We start from the raw sequence: 24499 nt of genomic DNA, 5'->3' as shown, positions 1-24499 counted from the left end.
TAACTTCACAAAGACAGCTCATGCAGTAGTAATCCCTAAAGGTGATGCCTGCAAGTTAATAAAGGTTAACATACTAAGAATTCTGAAAATGCAGGTTACCTATATTGTTAAGACTTCAGTCTTACTTAAAACTGATTTTGTACCTTGCTTTGGCATTTTAAAGCCTCTAAAGCAGTTTTCTGGCTGCAGATTTAAATGACTGGAGCTTAAAATAAAAGACCATGCCAGGTCTCCACTCTCCACCAATTAAGGGGTATCTCCACAGGTACCAGTCAAGGGTCAGGACACTTTCTGAACTGCATCACACCCGCTAATGCATGGGTCTGGTCACCCACCACTGAAATCTAACATAATGAATAACTATCTTCGTAGTTTCCTACACCTTTTCCAAGGTGGGTGTTATTAATACACACCGGAACAACTGGAAAACAAGAAAACCAGTTTTAAAACAAGAGCAATGTGGTAACAGGGAACGTATGAATAATTAGAAAGGGAATTTACCTGGCCAGTCGAGCTTTACACTGTAATTATAATGCTCAAAACCTTACAATCAAGAATGTGATCACAAAGATACTTTAGGATCACAAAAACCATTTTTGCAGTCACTTATACTTGGTTTTCAATAAACCTGAGAAAGTATATTAAGTTAAAAAAAGATGCAAAGTTGTATGCAATTTATGGTTATGCTTGATCAGTACTATTATAGGGAAATATTCGCAGAAACTGATGCTGGATGGCAGAACTTAGCATTAGTTTTTTAATATATTTTCCAAATTGCCTAAAATGCACACCTCATGATTTCTACAATCAGAAATGCAGGAAAACTGAACTCTCTCTCCCTTCAAGGGTGATGTTCTCACTTCTCTGCGCCCAGCCCACAGGCGGGGAGTTCCCAAGAGGCCACGGGTGCCCAGGGCTCTCCAGAAGCTTGGCTCTCAGGGCGGGAGAGTGCAGCTGTCCCCATCTCCTACGCAAAAGCCCTTGACCTCCAGGTCAAGGTCACTAAGAGAAGACCACCTGCCAGCAGACTGGAGTCCCAGTCAGTGACAGGCCATCACTCCCTGACGCAACATGAGCACAGGCATGGCCGTACTCCATGGAGATCAAATCCCCTCTTGCTGCTTTTTAGAAAGGAAAATGACACTTCACCACGTTTTTGAACAGTTTATTTATTCACACAATAGTTTATCTCCCTTTGAAAGCTAGCATATGAAGATCACTTATTTACCTTGTTTTGTTGTTTTTCCACATGGTAAAACCTTGATCGTCCCCTAATTCTCATAAAGGTCAATGTTTTAAAATTTATGCACATACCAGAATCACCGAAAGCAATGTGCAAAGCTCTGGGAAAACTAGTGCTTGAATGTTTTTAAAGTGGCAGAAGATTACAATTCAGGGATAAACCCTGTAAGGAACTGTATTTTTTACCTTATGGGTAAAACTTGTTTTCAAAGTGGTATATTTCGGATGATTACAATCCAGAACTAAATCCCATGGCAGACAACATCCGTTTTAGGGGAACTTCTGAGCTAAGATAATAGAAAGAAAAATTAAGAATATTACTTTTCCCTGATGAGAATTTCTGACTTTGATACATACTTTTTTCCAAATGTCATTTAAGGTGACATACGACACACTCAGAATATAACTCTTAAATCTGTCTCTTGTAAATACAAGAATGGGCAAAATTACGTACATTAGTTACAGGAAGAACATAGGAAGGCGGTGCACTTAGCATCACATAAGAACGTTAAGGCCTTAGATACCTGGCTGTGGCTTCAGTGACGTCAACAGCGCGTTCCCCTCATGCTTACATTCCAAGTAAGCAGGCAGGCAAAGCAAAGATTTCTAAACATGTAAGTGTTAAAGATAATTTAACCTCTATATTACCAGTCAATTAATACAGTTGGGACTCTTCTCAAGTAACTGTCATAAAGCGGCCAAATCACACTTCATATGGAAATAAGGCGCCTCCCATACAGTCAGAGCGCTTCCTGGAATGTAAAGCAGAGGAGCAGCCCACGTGGACTTTTTATGTTGTACACGGTTCCCAGCTAAGACCAACCACTGCGTCACGCAGTCTGTGAAATGCCTACCGGAAAATGCATTTACTTCTTACCAGTTGGGAGGGGGTAATCCTAGCCTAAACATTAAAGCCAGACATGTAGGTGAGACTATTCCATGGCGGCCTGTGATTTCATCTTAGGACAGGAAGTTTCACACTGTTATTAAACAGCATATTAATGTCCACTATTCCTGTCATGTCAAAGTTATCAGAAACAGACAGGAAGCTGGAGTCCGGAGAGCAGGCTTCCTGGTCCGGCCCTGCCTCCACCTCCCATGAGACATGAACGAAGTTGTCAGCTCCCCAAAAGGCCTCAGAGCCCTCAACCAGAAAACACAGGAGCTGAACAAACTGAACCCTAACTACACAGGATTCCCATCAAATGGGATTCTGCTAAATTTAGCTTGAAAACTGACAGCTCTAAAACAACCGGCCTGATGCTCATCAGGGAGAGATTCAGGCCAGGGAGCACCTGCTTCTGCACTGACGGGGTGGGATGGCAAGGCTGCTGCCAGCGTGTGTTTCCAGGTTCCAAGTAGAAGGAGCATCCACCCTGGGCTCCACGCAGGCGGGTGGCTCCAGAGACATGCGTATGTTCTTGTAACTTGTGCACACAGGCCAGGGGTTTTCTAGAAGACACCACACAGCACATGGATCTGACAAGCCCAAAACACATCTGAAATGCAAATGCAACCAAATACTTCAGACTGTTTCTCTCCTTCATAAAATGCACACACAGATGTGGGGCCAACACCCTTCACTGCACGCCAGGTCCCCAAGTCCAACTTCCCTTTCAGATATGAGTGCTTCTTTTACAAAACCAACACCTATTTTCAAAAATCAAAATTTGCTTGGATTAGATTGTACTTAGTACAAAAAGTGAATCTATTTTTTCTAGTTTCAAGATTTTCTATGCCAACACAGAAGTAACTAAGTGAGACATAAGACTTAAGTGCAGGGAAGTACACCAGACCCCGCCACGCAGTTACACCGAAAACCCACTTCACGTGGCTGACACAGAGACTTGCAAAGAAGGTCATTTTTCACAAAGGAATTCCCCAGGCTTACTCAGTAATACCAAAATTCCATAATGGAAGTTACCTCACATGTCAAATTGGACCGGGGTGGGGGCGAACTGAGGGGGTACATTTAAGTGTTATTCCGAGATGCTACAAAATCACTAGGCTGGTCAAAAAGCAGTGATTAGAACCAAGGAAAATTAGTCTTTCTCGAGAAGATAGACACTCAAAGAACCTGAGAACAGGGTAAATTAAACAGAATCGCACCACAGGGCAGACACGTAAACTGACTGACATCACAGCACTTTTTTTTAACTCTCACGATATTTGCTTATTTTGTATTATCTTGAAGACAAACGGATTATGACCTTCTAAAATACCAAAAGTGTCCTGAAATCTTACCAATTCCTTTCCTTAAAGGAACGAGGCCTTTGAACCACAAACACCATGACACCTGCAAGGGTTTCCGTGAGATAAGTCATGCGTTTCATAACCCAGATCGCCACACAGCGCGCTCCCTGACACCCGCCTCAGGACACAACAGACACAAGCTATCGAGCAAGAATCTGTTAACAGTTTTATTATTTTTGTGTTAAATACCATGGGACAGGATTGGAAGGATGAAAAACTCAGTCAACAACTGCCTCACAAGGGATAAGAAAAATTCTGCCATGATATTAGCAAAGGTGAAGGAGAAAATTTACACTGTACGAGGCACCATTTCCCCACAGAATACCTCTTGGCATTTCCTGAATGAGTGGGATTAGCAATCTAAATAAATCATATTTCAAGAGGTAACAGCAACAGATAAAATTTAAAGGGATTATTAAAATAACATTTACAAGACTCTGAACAATTCTTGAACTCTTATTAAAACCACAAAGAAAGAACAATTCTTTATTTATGAATTTCATAAAGGACTGAATGTGCAATGACGCCTGCTAGGGACGGTCTGGTGGCGGTGGCGCTGTCCGGAGCCCAGCACTCTGCTCTTACGCGTTTCTTTCTAACCGTGAGACCGTTACGGGCGAGGCCTACATGACGCTGTACACACAAAGCATGGTCACCGTGGGCCACATGGTCACCGTGGGCCACACTACCAGTGAGATGGCAGGTAAACGAATCTTTTCTGGTCAAGAGGAAAAAAAGAAAGAGCACTCTGCATGCTTCACTCTACAAGATGAATTTCCCTAGAAAGAATCCAATGAAAATGGCTGCAATGACAACAAGAAGTGAAGGAAGAGGACTGGTGACGTTCTCTCTGAAGGACACAGCTGAGGTGGATCCAGGTTTTTCCGAATGTGCTACCTTCCTGAGCCGTAAGCCTTCATCCTAGGAAAAAACACAGGCACAAAAAGAGATTTCAAAAACAAATGGCATCAGACCACAAGCTACAAACCCAGAGACAGACAACAGAGCCATACGCAGGTGACCGGGGGCCCACAGTGTCCTCACAAACGGCCCTTCAGCCACAGACGACCAGAAACAGCCAGTGCTAGTCAGAGTCCGGCTTACACACACGTGGCAAGCCAGCCCCACACAGGGAGAGCCGGGACCTCGCGGGACTGGGGGAGAGGGAGGGTGTGAGTAAAGGGCTAGCACCTGGCCTGGACCACGGAGGAGACACAGGACCCTGTTTTGTAAGAAAGAAGGGACACAAAAGAGGGGAAGAGCTGCTCGCAGGACCCAGGCCCAAGGCTCTGCACCTGGACTGGAGACCACTTTTCTGCAAGGTGATCTCCACTTCCAGACCAGAGCGGCTGCTCCATCCTGACTGATGCTGTCTCACACAGCAGTTTCTGACAGTCAGCCTGGGATTTTAGGGGACAAGGTTCTCAGTAACACGACAACAGTCACTCAAAGTAGGAGGCTGTTACGACACTTCACCAGCTGCAGAATGACACTGGAAAACACCCACACCTCTGCACTAAGGCAGTTGGCTTCACCTGGCCTACCACTGTGACCAGAGAGGGGGCAACGCTTCACATCCTCAGCACATGCTGGTCTCGCTTCTCGCACTCCCCCCGCCCCGCCGCCGTGCATTCATCAGTAACACCACATGCCCTTGGCGTCATGCTGTCTGCCTGTATGCCCGGCTGCTCGGAGGGGCTGTGGGTTTGGGTCTTGTTCCGGTTAGTCCTATGTGGACACCAAAATGACTCTCAGTCCCAGAGAGAACTTTAAAAGGCACTCCAGATGACTCTGCCTCCCTGGGTTTGGGGTGCGGCCCGGACATGAGGTAAGAGCTCACAGGAGACTCCAATGAACAGGCTGGATGAGGAAGAGGGGGTGGGGAGGTGAAGGGCAGTGGGAGATCCTGCCCAGGGAGGCTGCCGCAATGCCAGCCTCGATGTGAGCTGTTAAAGGGCCAGAGGTCAACTCAGTGCACCAGTGGCCTTCAAGGTTCTTTTATCTTTTAAAAAGCAGGATGCTTCTTCAAACAGCATCTCCTAGAGAACATCAGTCAATTCCACCACCTGTCTCCCAGCGTGCTCAGCCTGGCAGTTCTTGGCATTCAGGCCTCAGCTCTCTGAACACCTGGGCTCAGCACGCTGGGGAGCACACCGTCCACCAAACACAGAACTGAGGTCACGGCAGGTAAAGGCAAAGTGCAAACAGGAGCCCCCTTACAAGTGCATGGGGCTGTGCGTGGTTGTGAAACAGAGACCATCTCTCCACCCTCCAGGTAGGTGCTCGAGGCAGGGGCCTTGGAGAGGGGCTTGGGAGAGGGAGAAACAGCCAGAAAAACCATCTCAGCACAGGTCAAGCCACCTCACAGGAGCCTTCAATGGGAGTCATGCATGAAATTTAAAATTTTCTAAGCCCATTAAAAAGGTACCAAAATTGATAAAATTAGCTTTAATAATATATCTTTTACTGAATCCAACAGAATTCAATATTATTTCAACATAACAATACAAAACAGGGATTTTTCTTGCACTATGTGATCACAGCACATCTTAATTCCAACGAAGCACACCCTGGTGGCCCGCCCTGGACGACAGGGGCTCCTCGCGGGGACGGCACTGCTGCCGCAACCGACGAGGCCAGGCCCGGGCACGGAGGCTGCTCCAGCGAGCGAGAAAGCGGCAAGGCCAGGCCGGCCCCCAGCGCCCAGGCCGCTGCCGAGCGGGGCCGGGCGGGCACTCACCCTCAGGAGCCGGTTCTCTTCCGACAGCTTCATCATCTCCCCCTGCAGCCGCTTGCACTCCTCCATGAGCTTCCTCGTCTCGGTGTCACTGAGGGAAACGCTGTGCGGCTTTGGCACGGGCCCGTCCTGCTTCGCAGCGTTCAGGGGAACGGCTTTGCTGGGTTCCATGTCGTTCTGCATCACAAAGATAGCAGGTGGGGAGTTTGTCAACTGACAACTCTCCTTACTGGTTTTAAACAAAACTTAAACTCCACATCCTTGTCCAAGAAATTATTTACACAGCAAGTTCTGACAGGTTTCAATTTCATTATTAACGGTTTTAAAATGTCCAACATCTGGTCCCCTGTGACCAGCTCTACAGGACAACAGTGAGCACGAGTGGTCACCAAGGTCCGAGCACGTGGCTCCCTGCTCTGCACCCACCTCCCACCCCAGAGCAGCGAGCATGCAGCTCACATCGTCCTCCAAGATTCTTTCCTACCACACCTCAAAGTCTGGGAGAGCAAGAGTCACTCGTCTGTGCGTTCACCCCTAAACCCAGCACCCCAGCCAGTGGTCACTCAACAAGGACACTGAGGGATGCCTGCCCGTATCCACACACAAAGTTCACGGTCAGTGCTGATTCTGCAGCCCGAGTGAGGTGCCGGAGGGCAGGGGGATGCAGTCGCAACCACTCAAATGAAATCAGACCACCTAAGAGAAATGCGTGAGAGAAAACCCAAGTTCTGTTCACAGAAAAAAGTCACTGGAGGACCTGGAGCCTGAAGAGGAGATAATGAGCACAAACACGTGTCATGGGGAAAAAGCAGGCAGGGAGAGTCCGCCTGACAACTGCGCTCAAACATGAGTGGCCCCCACGTTTATGAAGTAACACTCCCTGCTGTAAGTCATCAGATTCAGTACAGGGCCAAAGTGGTGCTCTGGCACTCTAAATTACAACCCCCGCGTCTTAAGTCAGGCCAGCACTGACCCATGTGACCCGGCGGGCCCCCAGGTGCCCTAAGCCTCAACTGGACACCTGTCCACCTGAACCTCCTCTCCACCTTCAAGCACCCCAACAGGACTAGCACAGCAAGTCTTGTCTTCAATTAAAATTTTACTTGCTAAAAATTTAACTTTTCAGATAGCAAGGTATAAACTGCTTTATTCAGATATAAAATTCTACCAAAAACATTTTCAAAGTCAACTTTATGGCAGGTTCCACAGTACTCACCAGAGGATTTAATTACAGTCAACAACTGCCACAGCATCCCAGTTCTGGAATTCACACTGAGTACAAGTGGGGACAAGACATACTTCCTATGAAGGGGTTGTGCTCTGATTGCTATGTCTAGATCCATGTAAAAATGAACACCACTGATTATACTGAGGTCCCAGTCAACACTCAGATCCCCCTCTCTCTCCGAAGCATCCCCGCCGGGCCGGGTACAAGAAGCTTGCTTCATGATCCTCTCTGCTTCTGTGCGAGCCTCCTCCTCCCTCTCTCCCTTTCCAGCCAAGCCCCTCAGGTCTGCTAAAAATCCCGTTTCAGACGATGGTACCCTCCACCAATAGCTTCTCTCTTCCTTTCCTTCATAGTCACTAGAGTTCACTTCAAAATGGCTTCCCAAGACTTCTCACTTTCCACCTGAAAGCAGCCCAGCGACTGGGAACCAGGATGGCACACGGCCTTCCTTCCTCCATGAAGACCAACGGTCCACGATACCACAACTCGGGGAAAGAGTATCACCCTCATGCCAGAAAACTAAGAAATTAACAGGAGATACAAAAGGTCAACCAAGCAAAGACAAAATTAGAATGAGGACTCATCAAATTCTTCCCAAATGGCTTTTTATTTTTGAACAAATTTTTGAAATTCTAGAAAATTGAGAATATAAGAGAGGAAATTACCTCCCATTCTCTCATCAATTCAACATAACTATTATTCCTGTATTATCTTCCAATATTCTTTCATATGCATGTTTTATAAACTCAGCATACATTTAACTTTTAAATCTTTCTTTATTCATTTATACGTACATCTTTTAAGTGTCATTCTAAATGACATGATGTCACTAAATACTATTCTGTGCCTTACCAAAGTTACTTAAACATTTCACTCTTATTAACATCTGATGGGAAGCTCCCACTCTGGGATTTTAAATACCACCTCAACTGACAGCATCTCACAGTGACAGAATGAGATCTTTTAATTGAAAATTTTCCTTAATGTAGTTATATTGCCTTTATAAGGAAAAGGAAAAGAAATGTCATGACCAATCTGTGGTGCATACATGTTAAAGAGTAGAATGCATGGGATAATAGTGAAGCCTAAACACTTGTCAGAAGTGAGCCCAACAGGTCATGAGATAGTCACACTGAGTACGTGCACACACACCCTGTGATCACAAGATTCAGGTCCCTACAAACCAGTCAGCACACACAGCAGGGGAAAGGAAATCCAATTTACTGATTAACTACTTTACAGTGGAAGCATACAGAAGCTAACTCGGGGTGGCTAAAGAAGGGTTGAGTGGGGGGCGTCACTGGTGTGGGACAAGCTGGAGACACCAAGGCTGCTGGGACCTAACTACAGGCTCCACTGCATGGTCCCTCCTCCAGAGTTGCTTCAGGCGCTCCCCCAAAGAGGAGATGGGTTCTTCTGAACCCGTCTGGACACCAACTGGAGGCATTCAACAAGCTGTGACGCCGAGCAGCCAAGGAGCAGTGACGCTGCGCACATCTAACACTGCAACTCGGAAGAGACTCAGCAGTCAAGGCCATGGTACCACGAAGAGCATGCTGCCCTGTTTCACATGACTCAGCCTATCAGCAGTAAGCCCCTCCACCTAGGAGATGAATTTACCGCTGTACTTTTTAGAAAGCCTCCTTTAGAATCTCAGTTCCAATAATACTCTGAATTATTCCCTTTAGGGATACTTAGAAAAAGTGAGGGCTTAGGGGCTGCCAGAAAAGGAAAGGTGCGATAAAAGGCAAATATGGTTTCTGCACTGAAGCCCTGGGATGGACAGAGGAGGGAAAGAACGCACCCCAGGGCAACACTCGTGGCTCCTGGGGGAGTGAGGGGTCCAGGGCATGTGCAGGGGGTAAAGAGCAAAGCCCAGAGCTGCAGCAGGAAACCGCAGGAGGCTCAAATAAGACCTCAGCTGAGAGGAGGCAGTGTTGAATATAAAGTTACCAAAATATCAATACATCTGCAGTCTAAACTAAAATCACAAAACTGTTAGAAAGTATTAGGCCTTTAGAGAAAGGAGTAGGTTTTGAAGCCTTAGTGTACGTGTTCTCTGAAAGCCAGAGCTCCCCAGAAGCAGGAAATGCGAGAGAGAGGCAGCCTATGGCACCAGGGACACCCCCAGGAGGTCAAGGTCGACAGGTGTGCCAGTGTCGTACTCAACTGGATGTTAGGTGCACACAAGCATACACAAAGGCGCACACACGGAGACACTAAAACTCAAATGTGACCTCAGATCTGTAGGGCTCCTGCCACCATTCTCCCCCGGGGGCACCAACAGTTAAAGACAGTGGACCGTCAGCTGCATGGGACAGATGTGAGGCAGAAATCTCACTGATCTTTCTTATGTATAAACATAAAACACCTGCCTGGAGAGTGACATCCACCAGCTCCTCCCCCTTGACTGACACCTGCTGCCCCCATCAGATTTTTCCCAGAAGATGCTCCCCAAACCTCAGCGACAGTGAAAAAGCATGCCCACTTCATAATAATGCTCCCATTTACACTGTTCTGCTCACGACTGGGATGTTAAAAGAGAAGAATTTGCATGCGTGGTTTTTAAGTGACTGTGGTTCTGCTGTCATTTTAAACATAGCTGAAATTTTCAGTTCTAGTTACTGCACATAAAACACTCACAATAAATACCTCGCACGTGCTCAGTGACTACGTCACCGTGATCAGTGACACTGGCAGACTCGTCTATCTGTCAGCTCCCTGAAACAAACCTTCTGCTTCTCCTGTTTGAACACACTGAAGGCCCTGGGCTCATTCTTCGCACTATAAGTGGTAGGTGCTGTGCCTGTGCTGTTGATGCTGCTCAGCGGAGCGACGGCCACGGCGGGCCCTGGAGGAGCGAGACCCTGAGGTGCAGGGGAAACACAGTCTCAGATTCACACCGAGCTCTGACCACTCCTGCGAGGGACTGGGGATGACTAACACAGAGATCATTAGGCTCTCAACATTCAACTTATTCTATAAAGACGTGTCAAACATAAGAAATAGTAATAAATAATAGTTATGTTAAAGCAAAAAGTACCTTTTTGAAGTTTTTCTATGAATTAGCTACAATCAACTTGCATTACGTTCACTAAACTAAATGCATAAACCTTATTAACCTTAGGCCAGCCTCATGTTGTCCTAGAATGAGGACCTTCTACCTGCGTGGCTTCTAATTTTTGTTACTAATGAATACTTGTCAATACCTGAAGAACAAGCACTTCAGTTTTCTTACCTTTGAAAACACTCAACTTGAATAATGTTTAAATTAAATAAATTTTTCCAAGGGTTCAAAAATTACAATATATTTATACACTTCTGTTTTCAGCACAGACACCCCTCCCACAAACACAAACATGCGCGTGCACACACCCCTACCTGCCTCCCAGGATCAAGACACAAACACACACACAGCATTCTAGCACACCACTGTATCTCCACAGTTCTCTATCTTCTCAAATTCCTTTAACACACTTAAAGATAATACCATACAAAAAGGCTGTAGCAGACTCAAATAATACTTACTAATATCCAGGTCACTATACATAACTATGATAAGACCTCTCCATCTTACTTGATAAGGCACTGTCGCCAATCTGTTCTTTATCTCAACAGAAAATAATGCACACTTAATCATAAAAAATCTTTATACACAGGACCCCTGAGGTTCCCTTTCTTGACTGCCCTTCACTCTTCATTATGATAAGTATTTTTTCCTTGAAAATAACATTGTATCATAAAGCAAATGTCATTAACAGATGTTAAATGGAGGGCTTATAAATGAAATGTAATACTTTTTTAAAATTTGGAAAATGTCAAGTAAAGTTGGTGGCCTAAAAAAAAAAATTTTATTTCAACAGAATTAAGTGATCAAATATCATTACTAACAAGTTAATTTAAAACCATGAACAGTAACTGGACGTCAGATTTCACAATACAGAGATAATCATAACTAACAAGCGTTAATAACTCAGACAACTGCGCTTGCCATGAACTTACTAAAACGCACCACCAACGTGCTCAGGACCCTGAGGACTGGGGGCCACAAGTCTCAGTGCCTAAAAGCAGAACTGGCCAGGAAGTGTTAGTAACAGGACCTCTTTTCATTCTAAAATGAAAGGTTTCTTGGACTCCTAGACCATTCTAGGTACGATCCAAATCAGAGACCTATTTCCCAAAAAGAAGCCCATATTCTAATGATGGTTCAAATACATTATGACTGTTTCATCACAAAAATGACCTCCCTAAACAATAGACAAAAAAATACATGGACTCAACCAGTATACTAGCACCCTTCCTACAAGATAACCAAAACCTTCATTTTCTTAGTTATATATTTGGCATCAAGGTTCTAAAAACCCTAAGGAAATCAACAACATAATAACATACTCTTTTCCAACTGCCTTTAGGAACAGCAAACGCCAAGAACTAACAGCACACCTGAACAGACACGGATCCTCACACAGGGTGCCGTACCTCATGTGCTTAACTGACTGTCTACTTCTTTGGGGTGGCTCAGGGAGGTGGGTGAGGGGCTGCGGGCAGGGGTGAGAGGGGATGGGGTACCAAACGTTAAGACACACTGAGTCAACATCACAACGCTGAGACTTGCTGCCTACACCAACTCTGAGAACAAAGTATAACAACTATGATAGCTACCGCACCATCTATCAGCTTTGGATATTAACTAAAGCTTTCTAAATGGATTACTAAAGGTCCTAAATTCAGATGGGCAACTCTTCAGAGTGAATGTGGAAGGGGCCGCTAACTGGCATGGGCTTCTCTTCAGGTCCACACTCTAAGCGCTGAACACAAGGCGAGTGCCATCTGGACAGAGTTGTGTATTAAATCACAGGCTGTCACCAGCAACTTGGTCAAGACTAAATTGAATTTTGTGGAAATTAACACACTTTTAAAAACATATAAACGAACAAACTAAATAAGAGGTGAAACCATGTCACCATAGGAATTTACTACACTATAATCGTACTACATACTAAAAAATGTTTCGTACTTTACTTCTAAAAATACATGCTACTGTTTTCAAGTGTGTTTTCCTTGAATAAGGGAGTGTCCTCCTTAATCAATTTGTGTAGACAGCATTCAGCTTCATATGGCACCTAACCAATTTATCTGTAGTAAACTGACAAACTTTATCTATGCAAACCACGACTCAATGATGCCCTAATTCCCTAATAAACAAAGTTCTTACTAAAGTGAAGATACATATACAGAAATGGGGTATGAAGTAATTTCATAACTGTACCTATGGCTGTTAGAAAGAAAGTAGTATGTCAAAGACACTATGATCTTAGAGCAGTTTCATTAACATCGTCTGTAGTTAACACTGAACTGGAGTGGCAAGATTCCATTAGGGTCTTACCAACAGGGTCTCATCAGTAGATGAATAAAGCATTAGAAAAGAGGTGTTTCAAATGTACTTTTACACACACGTGTGTGTATCCATACATATATATAAGGTTTCATCCTTAACCATTATAACAAACACACAAAAACTTTGTATTTTTTATATTATAAACATTCCAGGTTTGGTTACTTTGATGCTTCACATTTTCTATAAAGATTTTGACACAAGGGAAAGCTGACACCTCAACAGGAAGTCACTAATCAACAATTCAGATGGCAGGTCTGGGGCTGGCTGCACCCACTTCAGTGATCCCTGTGTCACAGGGGTTTCTTATAGAACCTGCAGGTTAGCAGCACCACAAGAATGAGTTTAAGCAGGAACAGTTTTCCAAATGAGTATTTTACAGAACACCTGGTACCAAAATGGAAACTCTAAGGGGCTGAAACACAAATGAGTTTAAGTCTGAGAGTCCACAGAACACAGCAAAGAGGAGAAAAGGAAGGAGGTGGCAAAGCTAATGGAACATATCGTCAGAAGGACACAGTGAGTGGAGGCCTCTAACCTAAGAAAGACTGAGAACTCCGCCCCTGACTGTACCAGCAAGCATCAGATGAGCGCCACGTACTTCTAACACAATGAGGCAGGAGTGACAGAACCACCACTACCCAACCTTCAGTGAATTAATGGACCTAAACCACGTCTTCTCACTTTCAACTTTACTGACGTTTAGGGCTAGAGAATCTTTGCTCTGGGAAAGGTCCTGTGAGTGTGTTCCTGGCCTCTACCCACTAGCTGTCTGTAGACACCGCCCCCCGCCCCCGCCCCCCCCCCCCCGCCACCCCAATGGCTGTGACAACCAAAAATGCCTCCAGACATGGACAAATGTCCCCTGGCTGGGAACCACTGTCTACACACCAACAGCTGCTAGCTTCAAAACAAAAAAGACACTATGTGCCTCCCTGAAAGAACAGATAATCATCTATACAGCAGTCCTGCCCTCTCCCTCACCAGCAAAAAATAAGCCTCAATTTAATCCAGTCTCTAGATTCGATTACGGGAAATACCAAAAACAGCAGAAAAGTTAGATGACATCTGAAGGATGCAACCAACAAAAGCCAGGCTACAGGCAACTCTATAGGACAAACCTGATTCAATAAACAATGTTCAAGAGGAAAACAAGGGAATATACAGTTTAAGAGTCTTAAGAAACATATCATCCAAGAGCAGTATGTTTGATTTCAAATCCAACAAACTACAAACGTCCAGATGACACTTGTGACTCCGCCTGGCAGTGTGATGTTAATGACGCATTAAACTTTCAAAGACTAACGACAGTGGTGGCTTCACTCTTCTACTCTTCTTAATACCCTTCGCTTTGAACAATATATACGGAAATAATAACGGATTGAAATTAATTCATTAATTATGTCTGAGATGTGACTTCACACAGTATGTGAGATGGGAAGTGATGGAGATGAGAGAAAATCAAGCTGGTTCACAGGGGTTAACTTACTGTTCATTTTTCTAGGTATTTAAAGGTTTCATAGTCAATTGCTTTTAAAAACTCATTACCTTTAGCAAGTATCCCCTATAATTTAATTGGTCAGTAAAAACTATACTGCAAGTCCAAGTAGTTCAATAAGTGAACATCCTTCTGCAGCCAGTATATCAAGCTCAGGATCAGCCACTCTCTGGCGAACTTTGAAATTGCTGAACACACTCCAGGTTACTAACAACCTGCTCTGGAAAACTTTTAGGACCAAACTACTTTGGCTTTAGCTCCATGGTGCGGGGTTCTGAGCTCACCACGCAGTATCTGTTCAAGCCTTTAGCAGACCCAAAGCCACTCTAGCTGGATAATCTGGGCTACACCTCTGTCTGGTGCCCCTGCTACTTCCTTCCCTGTTTAAGGTGGAAGATGGCCGGGCCCATCTATCAGAGTCATGTCATTTCCCTCAATCTCTGGTTTGGTTTCCAATACTACCTGGGTCCCGGCCCTTTTCAGATTATAATCTCAAATGCTCTCCAATCCAGAGCATAAGAGAAGCCCAGTTGAAAGACAGCTCTGTGCTTATTTAACAACTGTAAAAATCATAAAGCTCATAAAAGTGAGAAAATACCCAAATGTGTTTTTAAAACAAGTCAGCCCTATTCCAATGAACGCTGCCTCCTGGAACACATCTGAAGGGAAGGACAGCCTGTGTGGAAGAGATACCTGCAGCTCCATGTTCACACAGCAGCAGCATCTACGACAGACAAGACATGGGGCAACCTAAGTGCCCATCAAGAGAATGGATGAAGCAGCTGTGGTGTATACGCACAGACTGGAATGCGTGTATACAATGGAATATTATCCAGCCATTAAAAAGGAAACCCTGCCATTTGTGACAACATGGATGAACTTTAGGGGCATTATACTAAGTGAAGTGAGAGAAAGACAAATACTGTATGATGAGCTCACTTACACATGGAATCTTAAAACAACAACAAAGTCCCAAACTCTCAGAAACAGATTAGGTCTGTGGCTATAAGAGTCGGGTATGGGGAGGAGCAACTGGATAAAGGTGGTCAGAAGATACACACCCCCAGATAAACAAGAACTGGGGATGTAACATATAGCATGGTGACTACAGTTAACACCGCTGTGTGGTACACTCAACACCTTTTAAGAGAGCAGATCCTAAGAGTTCTGATCACAGGGGAAAACTGTTTTTTTGGTAGTTGTATGAGACAATGGATGTTACCTAAACTTACTGCAGTAATCATTTCACAACGTATGGAAGACTAGTCTTTATGCTGACACCTTAAACTTACACAGCATGTCAACTACAGCTCAACAAAACTAGAAATAAAACAAGTCAACCCAGACAACGTGCTACTGTGCTTTCTTGGTTCCAGTAAGAACTACGCAAGCTATTAGCCTCCTGGCAGCCTCAGCGAAAAAAGAATGTGAACTCCATGTGGGAAGTGTCAAAACTTCAGTGCTGTTGCACCACCAGAACCTTGCTCTCCAGTAAGAACATGTGTTCACATTCTGTCTTTGGCAAATATTTTAAGATCCCCTTAAAAAGGCATTAAAAACACAATAAATGATTTGGTCAACACCTAATTACCACTCAGGCACTTTTTCATTTCAGCTTATCCTCAAAAAGCAGCACAATAATCGAGCCCATGTATTTAACCTCCAAGTTTACTTTTCAACAGGGCAAATGGCCTCCAGAGCAAAGACAACAGTCATGTAAGATTATAACCTAATTGTGCCAAACAATGCTATGTGTTCATATTACTTTATGTGTTAAATCACATGCACACAAATCTACCGACCCCTCAAGTCCCTCCTAAAAACCACAGAAAAAATTCAAATTTGCATTTCACAAAAGGAACAGAGAAAGCAACCACAACCCATTCTCTAAGGCTACTTTTTAAACTGTCTCTCAAATTTTATTTGCCTCACACTAATCAAAACACAACATAAAAATCATTTACTAAGGGATAAAATCAGAATTATTTTGACCAATAACAATAGTGAACAAAATACCTGGGAATAGCCAAATCTGGAATAAATGTTTGTCCATCTAAATTAAATCTTACCCCTAGGCTGCAGGTATAGCTGCCAAAAAGCAGTTTATGTCTGTAACTTAATTATATTTATGTATACACACATCTTATTCTAACAAAGAACTTGAAGTGGTTTAAGTGGTAAGATTTTGGTAGGAAGAGATGGTTCTTCTCCATCATGCAGCTTTTTTAATTATTTCTTTTTTAATCATACTTTTAATCAAAAGTATCTAAAAGTACTTTTCCTCTTGAACAAACAAAATGTTGTAACATGAAAAGAGCACGTCCACACCATGTTTTTAAAAAAAGCCTAGGCATCGAATCTAGAACAGCTATATCATGCATCACACACCCACCAAGGCCAAAACCAGCAGCAGAAGTTAAATCTCAGTGTAAGAGCTGAGCAGCTTCCAATTTTCTTAAATTTTTCTACTTACCAATTTATCATTTTCATTGGGCATTTCAAATACACATCTCAATTTAGAATCCATTAATTCATCGGGTTTCGCTTCTTTCCACTAAAAACAAAGGAAACCAAACAATGAGACAGAGGAAATACAATTGCGATAAGTAGGTTTCCTCTCAAGGGATAACCAAAGGGTTAGTGTAGCTGCCTGGAGACAGGCTGGGAGGTTTCCAGGTGCCACAGAACTTTCTACAGAACCTTACAAGAGCTACTGTCACCACCATTAAAACCACACTAACATCCCTAGAAACGACCAGGCTTCACTGTTAGCAATGCACTTCTAAACTGTCTCTAACAAATACGACTTCAAAATTCCTTCATTCTTGACATGAGTTAGGATTATCCATAGAGAAGAGATGCACAGATCTTTTTAATTTTAAAAAGTAGGTTTCTCAATGAAGAACTAAACAAAACCCAAGTTTAAACAACATTCCCCCAAAAGATTTCTGTTCAATTTCTCTACTCACCACAGCTTCCATGTCTGAAATGTTTGGTGGAGCAAAGATGGTCTGTACCATGAACTTGTGTTTACTCTTCTCATTGGGGTCATAGTCAAAAGGCTGCAGCATTACTGCAGAAGAAAGGACACATCACTGACTTTTGACCGTTCCCAGCACTCACTCACTAATTTGAAAATTTAAAGAAAACCAGGAAAGTTGCAAGAAACACTGGATTATTAAAGTTGATTCAGAATCAGTTTTATGATTTTCAATTATTTTTACCTTGTCTACGTTTTTAATTTGCTACATCTTTAACAACCCACAAAATAAATGGCTATTTAAAAAAATAAGTATCTATAATTTCCCTCTCTAAACTTAAGTTTGGAAAATTTTCAAAACTTTGCTAACGTTAACTATTACAATGCCTATAAACTCAAAATCTAGTAAATTTGTATTTAAAACCACTTATAAATTTAGTTTTCACATTAGTATTTAGTGATAACAGCTCTTAAAATCAGACAACTAGAATATTTATAAGAGAAATTCTAGGTAACTTAAAACTCACTACCATTTATTAGTGCTTCAATATAACTAGCTTTTTCTAAAATAGATTTTAAATAAACACCTATTCAAGAGTTTATCAGTGTGTTTAAATGAGTCTAAGCCAACAAAGTGTAGAAGGAAACCATACAGCCTCATCATTTCTGAACTTTTCCCACTGTCCTACTAATTATATTTAAAATTTTTTCCCAAGCATTTATGGTTTTCAATGGCCTACAAGAGATTTTTTAGAGGCTCTGTATGGTTGAAATTATGTAATATAATCTAATAAGCGATTATAAAGAATGAATCAGCAATTCCACAAAATATGTACACAATACTGTGGAGTTAACTTCCCTGCTAATATTTAGATTATTTCTAAGATAGATGTCAACATTTTCAAAAACTCAGATGAAATTAAGCAAATCCAAGAAATAGCAATTTTATAAGAACTTCTTTATAAGGTCCGTCTGAGAGATCCTTAACTCCCATTATGGTAAAAAAAAAAAATTTTAACGGCCAAATACACAGCAGTAGAAAATGCACAAGATAGGGGGAGTCCCTGGTGGCTCAGTGGCAAAGAATCTGCCTGCCAATGCAGGAGACACGGGTTCAATCCTTGATCCAGGAAGATCCCACAGGCCACAGGGCAACTAATAAGCCCTTGGTACACAACTACTGAGCCTGTGCTCTGGAGCCCAGGAACCACAACTACTGAGCCCGAGTACCTAAAGCCTGTGCTCTGCACAAGAGAAGCCACGGCAATGAGAAGTTTGCACACCACAACCAGAGAATACCCATGCAGCAACAAAGAACCAGCAGCCATAAATAAGTAAATTTATCCAGATAATGCACAATCTATCTCCAGGAACACCTTTCACTGAACAACCACCCCAGGATATTCACTAGAAACTGAATAAAAAGAAAACTCCAAACAAAGATGTGATGGTGACTTGCTGACAGACCTCATAACAAGAGAAAGACAATCTTAATCCATAAAAGTGCGTGCTAAGTGAATATGCAGTCAATCAAGGAGGGCTGCTGGACGAAGTGTTAATGGAGAACCCCTCACCCACTGAGGTGCTGCACTAAGCTGGAGTGCCAAGCTCCAAGTGGAGAAAAGGCGTCAAGGATGCGTGTGGACACAGGAACCAGTGTGTCTGGAGGTCTTAGTAACTCAGATGCTCAATACAAGGTGGGGCTTATTGTGGGAGAAAGTGCTTTGAGAAATATATACATATTCTTAAAAAACACTAATACCGGAAAAGCTCCGTGAATTAGAACCCTCCAAGAAAGTCACTCTGAATAGTTCCATGGAATCCTAGGGTACAGATGCTTGCGCCAAAACCCATTTTTAACCATGTGGATAGAAATTATTTTATCTTCTTCCAATTGAGCTGTAGGCTTGTGGCCTTAGAGAGCAACTGCCAGAACACACGTGCCCACTGCATACTCTTCTCACTGCCCGCCACCTTTCCCATGAACCGACAGCTCGGACAAACACGACAGCAAGCCTGCCCGGCTGCCACACCATAAAACTCCTTCTCCGGGGCCTCCAGGCTCTGCGTCCGGGGCTAGGGACCGAGGGAGGATTCGGTGCCCCACAAACCCTGACTGCGATCTGGCCTCAACTGCCGCGCATCAGGTTCCACCGCAAAACGTCTCAAGGAGCCAGCCCCCAGCCGGCTCTGTGGGCCTGCAAACTGGAACACTGATACAGAACTGTGTGCTGTCTTAGTCACACCTGTCAGGATTACCCAGGATACTCTGTGTGCTTTGACACACACACATCTGGGCTGTATCCGCAGAGACTCTACTCTGGAGAAGCCCGTGCTGCTATGACAGGCCTTCACAAAGGTGAGAACCACGGCCGGAAAACAGGAGTAACTTGTCTTGGTGTGGGGCCTGAGAGGCGCTGCCATTAAGTAACCTGTACCCTCGACTACCTTCCTGCCTCCACTGTGAGACAGTGTCATGAGGGAAGAAGGAGCAGTGTGGGGGCACTGACTGTGCTCCACGGCAGGAGCAAGCAATCCATGTGAGGAAGGAGCCACCGTGGGCCCCGGACTTCAAGTAAACACAGAAGGGCCACAAAACTGACATGGCATTCACAGTAAAGACAGAAGCCTCATCAACTACTGTAAGTTACTGGCCAAAGATATACACTGTACATTCTTAAGCAAAAGACTGAGAATAATCCCTCAATAGCTGCATGTAAAGCGTACCAGCTAGTTATCTATGGGAGAGATGAGAAAAGCCAAAACTGATACAAAATTTCAAAGACCAAATAGTAAGGGCAAAGGACGTGGTGGTAGTAAGCTGCAGAAATAAAGAACAACATAACATTTTAGACGGACAGTGACTGCTTTCAGCCCACCCCACCCTCAAACACACCCCACTCCACTGTCTCTGCAGCAGTGTGCACACAGGGAGGGCAGCATGAACATGTGCTACCTGAAACGGTCACAGTCAAGCCGGGGTCAATGATCCCACTGTTGGGCCGCACACAGTACCGACGAGGTGCTGTCGTCTTCACTTTGAAACACACTTTTCGATCTGAAGGATTTCGCAACTTAAGGTTTGTAGTGACTACATCTGTGAAGGGGCCTGTAAGATTTAAGAAACAAAAACAGGGGGGGGAATGTAATTGGATTCACACCCACACAAAAACAGTATTCAAAACTGGACAAACAAAACCTTGACTTTATGAAGTCCACGTACAGGTGGGGACTCAAGGAGCCGTGCTCTCTCCTTCGTTGCTAACCAACCCATAAAATTCCTACTCGAACTTTTCTTGTTTTCATCAAGTAAAATGTGTTCTGAAAGTTTCACAACTTACGAAATAAGCCCCAAACTGTATTCTCCCAGTACATGCTTACCACATTACTGAAAAGATCGGTTCTCCAGTGCCCTGCAAACCAGAGCCCGTCTTCAGACTTACCTGACCGAGCCAAGGGCAAAGTCTCTCCACCTAAAGCCAGCAGGCCCAGAGACAGGTGGTCCCACCCCAGCTCCATCAGCTTTGATCCCCTCACTCGCTCCTTCTCTCACTCATGTTCATCACATGCTGACTAAGATAACTATGTCAAATGCTCTACATACAAAGGTTTTTTAAACTTTGGTTCAACACCCAAACATAAAATTGCAAAACAAAGAAACCAAACGGTGATGCAGTCCTGCCTGAATTAAGTAAATCTAAGACCGTTTTTTGTTTTTAAAAAAGGGGGAGAGTGGGGTGCAGAGAAACAGTACAGTTCTCAGTTCAAGAAAAGCCTAAAGACATTTTATGCAGATTTAGACAATAAACTGAATACTGGTTAATAAGGAGACAGAAGATAGAACTTAAAAAATATGTCCCCATGAGAAGCAACAACCACACACTTCTCACTAACCCAAAAGCAATTTTAAGTGGTTTCTAAACGGAAAAAAAAAACCTTTAGAAGGCTGAAATCAAATTTCAAGGCTGAAATTAAATAAACGAGAATAAACATGTCTTTTAAAACTGTAAAATATTTCTAGTATGCTTTAAAATGTTTCTAGTAAGGATCCCAGACTGAGAAAATTCCCCAACTCTGCCAAACAAGTTTCCCACTTTGCTCAGTAGTGGGAAGTTATCTAAGACAAAGGCTTGAAGGGAACAACACACAAAAATGAAGGACAGTGTGAGGAGGACGGGGTGGAAAGCAGACCAAACTGATAAGAGGAGAGGAAAAGAGAGACTTCAAATCAAAGGCCAGGAAAAAGCACTTACTTCAAGCCCAAGGAAATAATTAATTCTAATCTGTGCTTAAAAGTTTTTTGAGTTATAAGATATTTTCTAACAAAGATTTGGAACTGGGATGAGAGGGAGGAGCTAGAAATAAGAGAACATTAGAAGAAAACACAAAGGCAGAGAACCAGTTATAGAAAAAATTTTAACATGAAACAGGTATTTAAATCAACAAGTAGGCTTTTTTTTTTTAACATATACAAACTACAATCTCTTGGACAGCTCGCTTTCACTTCAGCTTTCACTTCACGGTCGAGTCACTCACTGTATCTGCACATTACTGCACATCCTTGCTGCTCCTCCCAGCACAACGACTGCTTGCACGTTTTGACAAGCAGCTGACACCCCATCCCCACACACCCATCCCGGGAGTAAGGGGAAGCCCCCAGCTACATTCTGCCACGTGAATCCACTGGTAAAACTATGAATCTTAGAGAGACAGATCCCATTTCCTAACATTCTCAAAATCCACAAGTTACTACAGGTAACTGAGAACGTGTCAATTTTTATGTTATTATTTCAACTAGGATTTTAACATTACCGCTAAGTATAATTTTTAAGTTTGTTTTCAGAAGTTTCTTAGTAAAACAGCTAACATTTTACGAATCTTAATTTAGAACAATCCTGCATTTTCATAACATAATTATATAACCTTGTCATTTTAAATTCAATTTCTAAAATCTCCCCTATTTTAGAGGAAAGTGCGAACTATTCAAAATAAGGTAAAATAACTGTTTTTTTAAACTGATTTTTTAAATGACCATGTGTCAATTTCATCAACATGAATTCTGAAACACTACTCACATTTTAGATTGCACATCAGGGAATATAAATCTTAAATTAACAGACTGTGATCTTTCTAGACATGAAAATGCAAACTATCTAAAGATGAAAATAATACGTCAAAAGAAAAAAAATTCACTAAAACCAAATTCTTAACTGAATATGTTAACCTCCTCAGTAAAACGTAAAATCACCTGTAACAAACCCACCTAACAAATGCATCTAAGGTTTTCTGCACCGCTTTGTCCCTCTAACCAAGTCTCTCAATAAGGGTTGCTTCCAGCAGACAGTTCAGAGTCCAAAGCCATTTTCCAGGTTAAAATGCAAAATCACCAAGTACTAATGACCACAAGCGTAAGAACCAGATTTATAGCTAGAAGCAGGTTCAGGTAGAGATATGTTACACTTTGTGGGTCACAGAAACTCTGAGAATCTCACGAAATTAAATGTAGGTATTCTGTCTGACGGGAGGAATGGAGGCGCTGCTGCTGGGGGAAGGAACAGGACAGCAGTGTTCTGTGACGCCCAGGCAGACCCGTGCAGTCAAGGGCCCACCAAACCTGCACACAGCCCTCCAGACAGCCACACTGCTAAAAAAAAAAAAAAAAAACTCTTTTCCAGAAATACATCTATTGCAAAAACTCTGTTCTCTCTTTGTCCAAAAATCTAAAATGTGAGTTCACCAATACAGAAAATTATTCTACCAACAGCAATGCCACTCAGGACATGTGAATCCTGCAACAGGTCTGGGACAGTCAGCACACGTGTGTGGGTGACGGTCATGTGAGTGCACCCACATGCACAAAGATTCTCTCGCGCTGATTTCAAGACGTTAGAGAAAACCAGTCAGCCTCCACCAGACAACTCTTACCTCACTTCCCTTAAAGCTCACTTGTTGAGGGAGGTCACAGGCATCCGGCTACTTCATTAGTCTTCCAGTACAGTCTATATAGATGTACTATCTATCTATCTATATACAGATACACTACATCTAGTACAGTCTACATAGGATAGATCTTCTACTAGTCTTCCAGTACAGTCATACCCAACACTTACACATCGAAATGCCTATTTTATTACAAATCCAGTTTCTTCTCCTGTATGCTATAGTCAGGGCATATATTAAGATTTTCACTATGTACATTGGTAGTTGTAATTCATACATGAATTTCATCTCAGAATACAATACTGGGCACTACAAAATATAAAATGTTAAAATGGGATACTGTGTCAAATAAGGTTAAAAACTACTGCATTCTATCAATACTCTCCAGCTTTACTAATATCCTGTGTTTTAAACACCTAATGCTTAGGTGTTTAAACTGTTTAGAAAAACATGCAGATGGTCACCGTAAAAAAGAGTAGTTAGCTGTGCAGGGAAAGGAGGAGGGCTCTGCTGAAGCCAAGTTCCATTTCTGAGCCTGGGCCGTGACTGCACGGCTACTGACTCTCTGATAATTCTATCAACTGCACGTGGTTTTTCTTTTATGAAAAACAGTACTTTTTTTTTTTTTTAAGAAAAGATGACTCTTGGTATAACCTTAAAAAAAAACTGAAAAAAACCTGTGAAAAGCACTTCTGATGAAAAAGTGAAACATTTGAAGCAAACTACATAGGAAATAAACACCCATGTTTTGAGGATTTCTAAAACAATCCCTGTAATTGAGAGAAATCCAGCCATGTGTCCAACATAAATGCTTAGTTTAACATTTAGAAACACAATTACTACAACAGTCCATTTAAGATTATTTGGTAGTAAACTAATCACCAACCACAGATACCATCTGGTATTCCCTACTTGAGAGATGAAATTTCACTGTTTACACGTAAAAATATTCCACATAAAACAAAATTCCACACAATACAGATTACATTTAAACTCTCTTACGGAAAAGAAACAAAACAAAATTAATTTTATTAAAAGTCTACCTTTTCACCACACAGGCTGCCCTCCTCTCCTCCCCTCTCAAGCAGCCAGGCCACTTGGGGTTACCAAGTACTCCGCCCTAACTCTACCAGTTACCATTCCCCGTAAACCAGCACCCTAGCCTCAGCCCCAAACTGACAGAAATGTAACATACTTCAATGTGGGCTCAGTGTTAAAAAGCCTGG

At 42.9% G+C, this 24499-nt stretch overlaps 1 protein-coding gene across 4 annotated transcripts in view; it reads right to left on the bottom strand.

The window, feature by feature from the left end:
• Nucleotides 1–1149: 1149 nt before the first annotated feature.
• The window catches only part of VAPA (VAMP associated protein A), a 38493-nt gene continuing 15143 nt past the window's right edge, over nt 1150–24499 (bottom strand). For 2 of the 4 annotated variants that reach the window (XM_086373199.1, XM_086373200.1), the window contains exons 2-7: nt 20290–20442; nt 17323–17426; nt 16827–16907; nt 10193–10327; nt 6236–6409; nt 1150–4416 (exon numbers count right to left, since the gene is read on the bottom strand). In XM_086373199.1, the coding sequence (XP_086229325.1) occupies nt 4258–4416; nt 6236–6409; nt 10193–10327; nt 16827–16907; nt 17323–17426; nt 20290–20442 (806 nt within the window). In that variant the 3' untranslated portion in view covers nt 1150–4257. The remainder of the gene's footprint in view (nt 4417–6235; nt 6410–10192; nt 10328–16826; nt 16908–17322; nt 17427–20289; nt 20443–24499) is intronic. The other 2 variants (XM_086373201.1, XM_086373202.1) reach the window with 1 other exon arrangement.

This window comes from Bos grunniens, chromosome 24, assembly GCF_055505025.1.
Source record: "Bos grunniens cultivar Pamir isolate PY7600 chromosome 24, Bosgru_T2T1.0, whole genome shotgun sequence".
NCBI lineage: Eukaryota > Metazoa > Chordata > Mammalia > Artiodactyla > Bovidae > Bos > Bos grunniens.
This window is presented reverse-complemented; position numbering and strand designations above follow the sequence as displayed.